Genomic DNA, 12,785 nt, shown 5'->3' on the forward strand with positions numbered 1-12,785 from the left:
GAAAAAGCAGAAACAACCAGACAATCCAAGAAAAGAACAGAGGAAGAGATAAACAGATGACAGACACCAAAAATAGAACCCAAATACCACCAAAAACAACTATGCTGGAAAACCAAAACCACAAAGTTGAAGGATCGCCAAAAGTGAAAATCCTGACAAAAAATGAAGGGAGGAATGAAATAAAAAGGAAAGCCACTGAACAACACTTCTACACAGACCTAGGAAAGTGGGGGAACCAAGAAGGGAACTATATGTAGAGGAACACTGTGAAATAAGGACAAACAAAACATGAAACAACCATTGGACAGAAATTTTATGGGAGCCGTGGAGAAAATATAAACACAAAATACTGCTACATAAATAAATAAAAGGCAAAAGGTACAAAAAAGAACCAAACTGACATAGAGGGTAATCAAAAATTTAAACTTGATGAATAGAACTGAGAGTGGTATTCGATGCAACAGGACCTGGAGGGATGACACGTCGACCGTGAACTGAGTGGGGACCAGGGAGACATGAGTTCCAGAAACCACCACAAAAATAGCATGTTTGCTACTAGCAGGGTAACGTTAGCAAGTAGGGACCAATCCGGAACGAGATTCAAAACACAAAACTGCTTACCAAACCAAAACAACCAGAAGAGCATTACTTGCCAGAAATGGGAACATAATGAACGGATAAACTTGCCAAAATTTGCAAAAGTGGAACCATGAAAAACTGACAGTAAAGCAGATTCACCTGGGGAGCTAACCAGGTCCAATACCACTTTATGGATCCAGAAAGAGAACTTCAGAAAACCATGTTGTGGGAGGCTAACCAATTCCCAACAGAAAAACAGATATTGAGAGAACTTGTGTTTTAAGCAAATTTTGAAACAAATGACAACTGATAATAAATAGCTTAGCACCAAAGAAATGCAGGAGCCCCATGTTGTCCAGAACCGAGACACTAAACACTCCTCCTAATGGGCCCTGAAAATGGGAAAGCGTGATTAGGAAAAATAACAAAAGACTCACAGTTCCGCTGATTACGGCAGCAACAGTTCTTGTTGGGAAGACCTCTGAAGATCTGAATAGAGACAGAGGTGATGAAGGGATGTCCTGTGTCGGACGCGCCATAGTCGACCTGGCTGGCTCTGCAGTTGCGCGTGGAAAAGCGCACAACTTGTCAGATGCAGCTGGCTTCGCTGAAGGCTGAGAAGCTGTGCGTGCTGCTGCATGCTGGACTGATGTGACTGGTGATCATGGCCTGGCGCGCACGGCGACAGAATCAGCTGTTTTCACTAAAGGCTGAGAAGCTGTGCGCGCTGCTGCATGCTGGTCTGACGGGACTGGAGATCGTGGCCTGGCGCGCACGGCGGCAGAATCAGCTGTTTTCACTGAAGGCCGAGGAACAGGGTGTACTGCTGCTTCCTGGAGAAACGTGGCCATTGATGGTGGCAGCGAGCGCACTGTGAGAACTTCGGACATCGCTGGTTGAGTCTGGAGCGGGGTGCGTGCCGTATGTGACGCCAGTGATGTTGGCACATTTGTTTGAAACTGAGGTGTGACGAGCTATGGTGACGCAGGCTGTTCAGCTGGCTTCTGGAGTGTGTGCATCAGAGAAACTGGGGGCGTGTGTCTCTCCGCTTGCTCCGGTGACATCACGACTGGTGCGGCCGAGGGCTGAGGTGACGTGGTCTTGCCCGATGGCTCTGTGGGCACCAGGAGAGACATGTCCTCAGCAGAGAGGTCGGGCAAGATGGTAACCTTCATTCCCGTGGGCGAGGAAGTCGTGGTGACAACAGGCTGGTGCAATGGCACCCGGAGCTTCCGAGGTGCGGGCACGGGGGCCAGATGAGGCGGGACCGGAACTGGTGCCACATAAGATCGCAGATCTGGTTCTTTGGACAGATTCAGTTCAGTGGGTTCCTGTCTGAACAGCCTTCGTGGAGCAGGAACTGGAGGCAGGCAGGACATGGAAGGTGTGGACAGCTGAGGAGGCGTGACTGCTTCGACCGACAGCGTGATGAAGCGGGGCGTGTCCAGACAGGAGTCATAGATCTCTGATTTAAACAAGTAGTCCATCGGATCTTCGACACAGGTAGGAAGCCGACCTTGCTTAAAAAGAGTTTTGATATGTTTTAACTCTGGGAAGGCAGTTACCATTTCGGGTGCAGCATGTAGAAGGACTTCTAAAGCAGAAAGAATGCGCTGCTTGTTCCGCTCACCTGAACTGTCTCTGAATTTAAAAAATAAGTCCTGTATTTTGAAGAGAAATTCTGCCATCTGCTGGAGTGATGACTCCTCTGTCTCAGATGAAGAATCCTCATCTAAGTCAACCCACTCAGTGTCATCATCGCATATGGCGGGCAAGTGGACTGCAGATATAGCTCAGGTTGCTTCACCCAGTCAGGCAGCCTCTCTGCAGTAAACAAATTGTCCAGCTCTTCTAAGTCAGGGAAGAGGCTGTAGAGCCAGGTATTTGCTTCAGTGACTTCCAAAGCTTGCTCCAGGTAGTCAAACTTTTCCCATGGGGTGTAGGTGTGGCGGAAACAGGTGAAAAAAAATCTTATGTCAGCGATGATCTCTTTAATTCTGGTCAAGTTCAGCTCAGGGTCTGAGTCCGCTGCCTCCAGGTACTGGCCAGATTGTTCTGTCATGGTTCGTGGTGGCTTGACCCTGAAAGTTGTAGGAGGCAAATGCAGACTCACAGACACAGGTGTTGGAGTAAGAAAAAATAACTTTATCTGGTAAGCTGGCAATAGGTTCGGTACACAGGAAATCAGTCAACGTAGTGGAGGTACAGGCAGGTAGCAAGCTGAGGCGGAGTCCAAAAAACAAGCACAGTTCCAAATACATGGCGACAGGAGTTCACAGGGCTGAGGCAGAGGCAAAGTCAAAAACGAGCAGAGTTCAGGGATAAGACGAGGCAGAAGTCGGTAACATAGGCAAGGTCAGAAATATTACGAGGCAAAACAGGACAAAGGCGTGAGGCTGGAAAGTGCAACATGCAACAATCTGGCGAGGGACTGTGAGACTGTTAGGGCTTAAATAATAGTGGAAGAATCAGAGTGTGAAATGCGGAACAGGTGTGCAGAGTGTGCTGGAAGGGGGCGTGACCAGGGAAGGCAAAGGTAAATGCAAGAGAATGCAGTAAGGCAAAATCAACTGGGGCAAGATAATTAAATGACAGAAAACCCAACGGTGGAAAATGTGACGTGCTTGACTAACCATAATAAACACGAACAAAACAGAGGGGGCGAAACTAAAACTAAGGTGGCGAGTCGAGGAGTGAAAAACCAGTGATAACTAAAAATAGAGGATGTGACACAGGAAGTGAATACACTAAACATTGACAGAAACTATTGACAGAATAGGAAATAAATGATGAACAAATCAAAACCAGGGACTAGGTAATGCAATGAATGACTAAACCATAAATAAATGATACACAGAATAAAACCGGTAACAGAAGTATTACACAACGTACAGAAACGAACAGAACCAAACCAAGACTTATATGACCACATATATATGAGAAGTAAAACTATAAACCCTCAGTGGAAGTCTAGACCAAATAAGGGGAAAACCCCAACATGAACCCCAGGCTGGAGCAGATCCTGACAATCAATTTTTATTTTGAAATTGAATTACATTTTTGACAGCTGCCAGTGATATCAGAAAGCATCCTCAATAATAAAAACTGATTTTTGAATTTTCTTGTGTCGCAGACACACCATGATGGACAGAACTGACTTCAGGTTAACTTAGTGGCAGCTCCTGTTCATTTCCAATAAATGTATTTTTAAATGAATTTCTGTTGCTCATTGCCGCAAAAACTATTGAGAAATATGAGCACAATTTCTGCAAAAACATGTTCAATCTTGTGCTGTTAATTCCTGGACCTACATCCAGCTATTCATCAAAACATCATGGGCTTTTCCTTTTTAAACAATTGGCATTTCCAACCATTCAGTCATTGGTTTTCCAGTGCTGAGCTGTGGCATGTTGCAGTGACAGCACAGACGTATCCCATCCACAAACATCCTCCTGGGAAATTCCAAGGCAACCCCAGGCCAGATGGGGAAATATGATCCCTTCATCTTGTTTTGTGTATTCCCAGTTTGTCATGCCTGGAAAGCCCACAAAGGGTTGCAGGGCATCTTAATAAAAAAAATGCTTCAAATGGCTGTGTTAAACATGAGAGAGCAGTGGTTCTACTTTGACCGTTGTCTGGGTCCCATAAGAGCTCCATAAGATTGTTTTGTGCGTGATATGGACACAAAGTTGGCTGCCTCTGAAATGGTGGCAGTTTTTGTTGGGTAGGTGCTCCATGATGGCAAATAAATAATATATAAAATAAAATCAATACATTCAAATAAAAATCCCTATCATAAAAGCAGATCTGTTTTCAAACTTAGCTCCAAACCACTTTATTTCCAATTATTTTTATTTGTTTTCATTAGGATTGACAGACCTTTGGAGAATGCACTTTTACACTTTGTGACATCCTGGTTGATTAGCCATTGTGATTCTATGGTTATTTGTCTCCCAATATTATTTTTTTTTTCCAGGTCAGTTCAGTTCTTTCCTCCTTTTTTTTTGTCACAGATCAATGACACTTGTTTTCTTCTATACAAATTAAGAATTCCAGAAGTAAATGAATGGGTTTTCGGTCTAACTAGAATCACTAAATCATTCATCATCTCATTTTCCACACAATGGAAAGTCATGAATTAGCAATTAGGCCATCTCTGAAGTAAATAGGATGCAGGTACAATAATCATTCTGCTGATTCAAGTCAGTCATTTACAAGCAACACACGTGTATGCTGTATTTTTTTTCAGTACTTTAAAGAAACTGGTGTTTAAAAGCTTTCACTTGTGTGCTCAGTTTACAATGTGTCCTTGTCCACTCCCAGTGTCAAAATGAGGTCATGTCCATGTCGATGGATGTGCTGCTTGGATTGGAAATGCTCCAGTGCAATAACAACCCAGTGTATAATGAGTTCAAGGAGTTCTTGGTTCCCAGTCTCTCCACAGTAGGTGCTTCTCTAATCACATTTTCCCAGCAATGCCCAGACAGTAACAGATGCCAGAGTGACCCACAGTAACCCCTCAGAGCCTCTGACTGAATCTCATTTGGTGTTAGTATCTTCAAATTCCTTTTAACTAATTCCTTATCACTTTTAAAGTTATCTGAAATTCTTTGTAATACCTTCCACTGGGCCTCATGTATCAGTGTTGCGCACTTGTGGCGTAAATTTACAGCGTAAACTTGAAATACACCAAAGTCGCCATGACATGTATCAAGCAGTGTGCACCTGCCCATTTCTGGTGTACGCCTGACGTGATCTTGATAAATGCGGCGGGTGGAAACAATCGTAATTATAATAAACACGCCCATAAATATTCAGAGTCCGCTTCAGACACACCCTCATTTTACGACATGGAAGCCAGGAAGACGGCAATGAAAAAGAACTTCACCAATCACGACGCGTGCCAATAGAGCGTCAAAAGCGGCCGTCGTATCAATTGTTTTGTAGTATATAATCAATAAAGTGTTACAGTGGTCCCTCATTAATCGCTGGAGTTACATTCTAAAAAATAGCCCAAAATATGCGAAACCGTGACGTTAGGCAGCGTTACAATTATTATAGACGTTTCAAAGCTGTAAAACCCCTCACTACACAGTTTATACACTTTCTCAATAAGGCATGAACATTTTCTCACTTTTGTGTGTAAACACTCTCAAAGTTCAAACCTTAGTAGGAAAATAATACCAAACTGCTTCAGGCCCAAACATTTGTTTGAGAGATAAAAATAGATCCTATAAATAATTATGATGGCATTTAGAACTAACTAATTAATTTTAACGATCAACGAACAAGGTCGGACACATAAGAAATTATTAATAGTGACTGACCAGTATGTCACAGATTGCGCCTCTGCGTCCTGACGCCGCGCCTTTTTCCACTCACACCTGGCTGCAGGTGTTTGTGTCCGAGTGACAAACACAGTTATGGGTAGTTGTTGGTGCTCTTTTTTCTTCTGGGCAACAAGATTCTTATAAACAAATATGCAGAACACAGAACACTGTAAAAAAAAAAGGCATGCAAAATTGGACTAAATACTCCGCGAGACTCCGAGGCCAAGACAGGTGAACGGCGTTATAGCGAGGGACCACTGTATTCTCTTTTCACATGTCAGTAATTCTTGACGTGGATATTTGCTCGCTCAATTAATAAGACACACCTAATCTGTCAGATTTCTTTATTTTTTAAATGTATTTCTGTATTTATTTTATTGTGACAACCGAATGTAGACGACAAAACCTGATTGCAGCACGGGCGAATTAAGGGAATGACGAAACTACAGTTGTTATTATCAATTTCATAGTCTAAAACGATCACACCACATAAAGTTAAGCTCAGCACTGCTCTGGCTCCAGGCTCGAAGTCTGGAGAAAACGGCGAGCAGCGCTGTCTTTGCAGTCAGCGCTGTAGCCACGGATCGTGCTCCATAACAATCGCGCAAAAGCGGGATTTGTATTGATTATTATGTAGTATAATCAGGAAAGTGTTATTTATGTAACATATGCATTGATTTGTATAATGGCACTGTTTATTATGTTGATCATCTTCATTTTTATGTGGATTCCAGCGCTGGTTCATTTTAGTGTATATTTACGGCACCTCTCGACCTGGTGTATATTTTCAGCGCAGCGTACGCCAACGACCACATTGATAAATGCCAAGTAGCGCCGCTGTTTTGGCGTACACCCCATATACGCTCAAATATCGCCGTACGCAATGTTGATACATGAGGCCCACTGTGTGTATGTGTGTGTGTGTGTGGGGGGGGCTTTTTGTACATATTTTGTTTCTCATTTGTTCTCCTGTCTTGTGGCATCTCTTCCTACAGTCTGTCCCCTTGAATTTTTTATTATGCCCTTAATTCTCCCGACCACATACAGGTACTTTTGCACTGCTAAAGGAGGCACACTATTTGTTTTTGCCTGAATTTTCCGAGGTTGACTGATCAATGCATTTCTAGCTCTGGTTTCTTTGTAACCAGTGGTGTATTCAGGAAAAAACAACGACAAAAAAAATCTTCAAATTCATCTAAATAAGATTTGACAGCCACAAACAAAGTAGTAATAAATGCATATCCTGAAACACAGCCGCTGTCAGGGCAGGCGGCTGGACCTGCAAAGCAAACTCCCAGGCTAGGCTTTGGTGGAAGACAAATCATGGTCTTTATTCCAGGCTTTGGTTCGGTACACATGTGGTCAGTTAGTGAAGCAGAAATACCAACAGGATTAGGCTGAGACCCAGTCATAAACGAGCAGGGGTAAGAGGCACTAGCAATCGCAGACATCTGGGATGAGGCACGAGGCACAGTCGAGGAGTACATTCAGAACATGGCAAGACAAAACTCAGGACTGTAAACAGGCGCTGGAAAGTGTACAAAAACAACAATCTGGCAGTGAGCTGTGAGACTGTGAGGGCTTAAATAACAGGTTGTGTAAACGAGGTGCATGAAGAGACTGATTAGGTCAGGGGTGGGCAATCATGTGCCATGAAGGGCCGAGACACTGCAGGTTTTCCTTACAACCAGTCACCTCAGCAGGTGATTCCATTAATGATCAGGTGTTTATGTTCAGGGGAGAAGCCCATCAGCAATCCACCTGCTGAGGTGATTGGTTGCAAGGAAAACCTGCAGTGTCTCGGCCCTCGCTGTCCACCCCTGGATTAGGTAATAAGGTGCACGTGTGGAGGGATGATTCTAGAAAGGGGGTGTGGCTAGTGGACAAAGATTTACTATGCAAGATTGGGAGGAAGAGAGTGATGTAAGGAACAAAGATGCTAGGGCAGGTGCAGGGAGTGTAAGTGAATCGAAATGCAAAGCAGACAGAAACAAGGTGAGAGATAAAGACATGAGGCAGGTGTAATGATGTGAAGTGAGAACATAATCAGATATAAGTGAGGGACTACAGGGAACTATAAACTGAGAAAAAACAGAGATGGAGGACAGAATAAAATATTACTATTAAGCAGATCCGGACCGAGCATGAACATGAGAATAAATAATGATAAGAAGATGAAAATAAATACAATGACAAAACTAAACTGGACTCATGACTGACGAATAAAACAGAAGATAACCAGATGACAAAACAAACAAGCAAAGACTAACAGATTAACAGAAAGCAAAACCCCATATTACAGTACAACAGAAAAATGACAAATGAAAACAGCATAAATTAAAACACAACCTGGCAAACAACTAATAAATCCAAGCCGAAGCCGCCGGTGAGTAAAAGGAAGGGGAAAAATAGGGATTAAAGCCTGGATCAGGCCCGGGCATGACAGCCGCATCCGGCTGATTTTACTTCTCTTGTGTTAGCACTCAGCAGCCATGTAGAATATCATTCTGCTGTCTGGTGCTGCTCCAGTTTCACGTCTTCATATGTAAACAAAGCTGTTATTGACCTCAGATACTTCCAAGTTGTGCAAGTTCCACATGATGGTCGGTAAACACCTGATAGTTATCGTCACATTTGTGTTGCTTGATTCTTTAATTTGTCTGTCCACATTCGATAAGCAGGTAACATCCCTTACCAAAAAGTAGTACATGCAAGTATGTTTCAAGTATACTTCCAGTTTACTTTTTATATACTTATCAGTACTATTTTTTGGTAAGGGATTGCTAACACGAACAGCCGGTAGCTGTTTCATGTAGCGCAGGGGTAGGCAACCTGTTCCAGAAAGAGCCATGAGGGTGCAGGTTTTCTTTGCAGCCACTGACTCCACCAGGTGATTTCACTGATTAACTGATTCCATCTGCTCAAGATGAATCATTAATCAGTGAAATCACCTGGTGGAGTCAGTGGCTGCAAAGAAAACCTGCACCCTCATGGCTCTTTCTGGAACAGGTTGCCTACCCCTGATGTAGCGTGTCCACATCACAGCTCTCTCCCACTGAGACTGTGAACATAGCCGTCCACCATTATCACCTACCGTCACTTTCTTTCAGACTATGCGCGGTCATACTTCTCCAAAATCTGATAAATATGTGTGGCTTTCTCCGCAAGACTCACCAGCTCCGGGCACAGTTTTCCACTGCAGCGGATGCCCCTTACAGAGACATTTTTTTTCCAGTGGTGGGACCCTCATATTCCTGAATTTTTCATATGACAGACATGTGAAAGTAATGGTAAACAAACACTAAAAATAATTTAAAATAAAGCATAATGTCCTGGTGCTGTTAACGTCACTGCTACCGGAAGTGCGTTCATCTGCTAGAAAAAAATGGATGCTGGTGATGCAATGCATTCTGGGACAAATTTTCCTATATGTGGTAGGGAGAATTCTTTACCAACCACTCTTCTGTTTATCTCTATCCTCTCTACTTGCTTCCTCATTCCCCTACTTCCGGTTTGCCTGTACCATCCTTTCCTTTCTATTTATTCCATTTTTGCTAAATTCTTCTCCCAGCCTGACTGCCTCCTGATTTTGCTTGCACTGTCTGATTTAATTTCTGTACCCTCCTTATTCTGTCCTCGGTCCCTCTTTTCCTTTCCACTAAGATCTTTGCTTTGCATTTCTTCTCTTTTCTGCACACCCTCTCTCACCTCTTTCGCAACTCTTCTTTCAGTCCTGAATTAATTTCCTTTTTCCTCCTTACCTACAGCTGGTGCAAATGGCATCTGCATGCAGCTGGACTGATGCTGTGGTGGAGTTGCAGGTGTGGAGCCAGCTGGCTGCCTTCTGCCACAGTGCAAAGGAATACAGCTTGTTGTTACAGTGCACCAACAATGCTCTGCAGCTGGAAGACACAGCCACTGACAGCCTTAAGAACATGCACTATCCTTTGTAAGTGCAGATGGATGATTAAATTAGATTTCAACATCTTATAGCTCTATATTGGTTTTTTTCCCGTTTCAATGGAATGCATGCTTAATGTGAATATGTGTGCCTTCTTATGCAAACAGACATTGGATGATTAGAATTTTGCTTGCAAAGCGTCCTGATGTGCAGATGACATCTAGTGCATATCACATTGTATTGCAGCTCATAGGGCAGGCAGGGCATTTTTTTTTTTTTTTTTTTTTTTTTTTTTTGGAGGTGGGCAGGCTTGAAACTGTAAAGTTTATGACCTGCAGAGTTTCAGATCTTTCAGAGGAATCTCAGTTGAGACATTATTTAATAACTCAGACATTTCCCTTTTACATTTCCCACATGTACGTCTGTAGATATGGTCCTACTGCAGTGAATGAGATGCTGAGCAGTGCAGCATGTTTGAGGGGTTTGAGCCTGGTCCATGAGTCCTGTGGTGAACTACAGAGCTACAGGGAAGGCATGAATGCGCTTCTGTCCAGTGTCAGGTGCAGTCACTCATCATTTTATGCACAACATTATGTTACATAATCCCTAAGGAAGTTGCAAAGTATTTTAAAAGAACGTTTTTGTAGTCACTTTCTGAAACTTTTATTTTGAGCTTTGCATTTAATTCTGGCTTTTGTAGTTATGCAGAGCAGGCTGAGAATCCAACACTGAGTTTGGCTGCTGCCAAGCATTACTGGAATACATGCCTACCTCTGACGCAGACTGTGGAAGAAAGACGGCAGCTCAAAGAGCCACTGGAGAGGATTTTAAAAGTCCTGGTCCACACCACCACCAAACATGTAAATATACAAATCCATTTTTACACTTGCGCATGCATTTAAATCCATAATTGTTTTGACAATTTTTCATGTTGACATATGTGTACATAGGACCCAGAGTTAATTTGCTATGATACAGTACGTCGACTTATAAAGATTTCCATAATTCCTCCTCAAGGCACGAGTGTGAATCAGCCCACATCAACTTCAGGCAGTAGTGCCCCACCTCCTTTAGTTTTCTGCAGTACAGAAAACATTGACTCTCATCTCAGCTTTAACCTTATGTCGTATGAAACTATGCTTCTATGTTTAGTCATAGTAGCTGCTTATGGAGCAAAATTCTATCAAATTTGTTTCAAGAGAGGGTATTTAACCAAAAAAAAATCTGAATTTGTATTTGCATTTAGTTGCATTTTATTGCCTTGTTCTGTTATTTTTCAGACTTACTTTTATAACTTTAATTACAAGTTTGCCAAGTACTGAGGCAATCTGCATGTTTATGGAAATGGTACAATAGAAAGATATCAAAATCTATCTATCCTTTTTCTAAACCCGCTTATTCCAGTTAAGGGTCACAGGGTTTGAAGCGATCATTGAGCGACCCACGCAAACATAGGGAGAACATGCAAACTCCACACAGGAAATGAACCTGGGACCTGTGTATTGTTCAGTGGCCATTATGCTGCCCATGATATAAAAACCTCCTTCCACATTCTCAGAGTGGGAAGTTATGTGGAGAAAGTCACATATCATATCTTCCACAAGCCACAAGGAAAGGCTTTCCCTCTACCATTTGCTGAAGAACCACAATCAATTTGGTTGGTCTCCTGTCAGGATATACTTTTTTCTGTAGCGATGCCTTGGTGTAAATGCTAAAAGTCAGCACTATCACACCTGGATAAGTGAATCCTGCAATTTTAGAGGCTCAAAGTGCACTAGGAGCTTTACAGATAAGGGGGCAAGGTCACAAAACATGCAATGTCACAATGTTGCCACCCTCCCCCCGAGGCTGGTTTGTGTTAAAACAAGGAACCTGGAGTGTGCATATTTTACATATTAAAGTGCCAAAGGGCATATTAAAGATCAAAGGGCATGGTATAGTTTATACCGTGCCCTTTGATTGTATTGGTGAGTGGTTGTTACTGGTTGCATCTAAATATATCATTACAGTGATATTTTAAAAAACCTTCAGAATGGCATGGGGCTGAAAACTTGGATTTGAATTCTGATGGGATTTTTTTCTAATGAAGAGTCCTGTGAAGCAGTTAGGCATGTGTGAATATCTACAATGAATGAATGTTGCAGCACTGCTGTTACTTTGTTCAGTGAGCCATAAAGGTGCTATGTAAACCATTTGGTTCACTGTATCCTTCATCCATGTGTGCTTTCAGTGTAACCCACCTTTCCACAACCGACATTACTTTCTTGTCATGTTTTATTGTAATAGGTCAAAAGTTATTAATGCGTTTTCCTTTACAATTTCAGGTGCAGGGCAAAGTGAAACACTTCCAGATCTTGTCAACACCACCAATGGTGACTTCTAAACAAAGTGAGTGCAAAGTTGGAAACAATTAATCAGATTTTGGAGGACATGCCCATTACAAATATTTCAAGTTTCAGGGTTTTGTTTCTGTCTAATCAATTTGATTGAGCTGATTAATTGGTCAGCTCCATACAGGGTCTTTGGTGCATCTGTACTGCAGACAATCAATGGTACAGAACAGAGATCATTTGCTCCACAGTGAAGGAGTAAACTAAGAAACATTGCATTTCAGTAGTTCAGTCATCCATTTTTACAATTATGGTCTTATCTGCTTCAGTAATGTGAGTTATGATTGCAGCAAAACATACTGCCAAAGTTGTTGAACTTTAACTGTGCACCAGCCTGATCTTTGTACATGCTGCCAATGGTTGTAGGTAAGAGCAGTGTCAGTGTTCACAGTGGACGGGAAGATAATAACAAACAGTCAGGTATGTAAGTGTTTGGACAGTGACAGTTTGTGTTATTTTGTCTCTGTCCACCACAATAATGGAACAAACAAAGCAATTAAGATGTGCTTACAGCGCAGAATTTCAGAGGTTTAACAAAAATACCATTGACCATTTAGGATCTATAGCCATTTATATCTATTGTCT

General features: G+C 42.4%; 1 protein-coding gene across 1 annotated transcript in view; it reads left to right on the top strand.

Moving 5' to 3' along the window:
* The window catches only part of LOC117522987 (cilia- and flagella-associated protein 46), a 316,276-nt gene that overhangs the window by 121,903 nt on the left and 181,588 nt on the right, over positions 1 to 12,785 (top strand). The window contains exons 21-25 of the mRNA XM_034184405.1: positions 4,903 to 5,022; positions 9,677 to 9,858; positions 10,239 to 10,370; positions 10,511 to 10,670; positions 12,135 to 12,198. Coding sequence (XP_034040296.1) covers positions 4,903 to 5,022; positions 9,677 to 9,858; positions 10,239 to 10,370; positions 10,511 to 10,670; positions 12,135 to 12,198 — 658 coding nt within the window. The remainder of the gene's footprint in view (positions 1 to 4,902; positions 5,023 to 9,676; positions 9,859 to 10,238; positions 10,371 to 10,510; positions 10,671 to 12,134; positions 12,199 to 12,785) is intronic.

This window comes from Thalassophryne amazonica, chromosome 13, assembly GCF_902500255.1.
Source record: "Thalassophryne amazonica chromosome 13, fThaAma1.1, whole genome shotgun sequence".
Taxonomy (NCBI): domain Eukaryota; kingdom Metazoa; phylum Chordata; class Actinopteri; order Batrachoidiformes; family Batrachoididae; genus Thalassophryne; species Thalassophryne amazonica.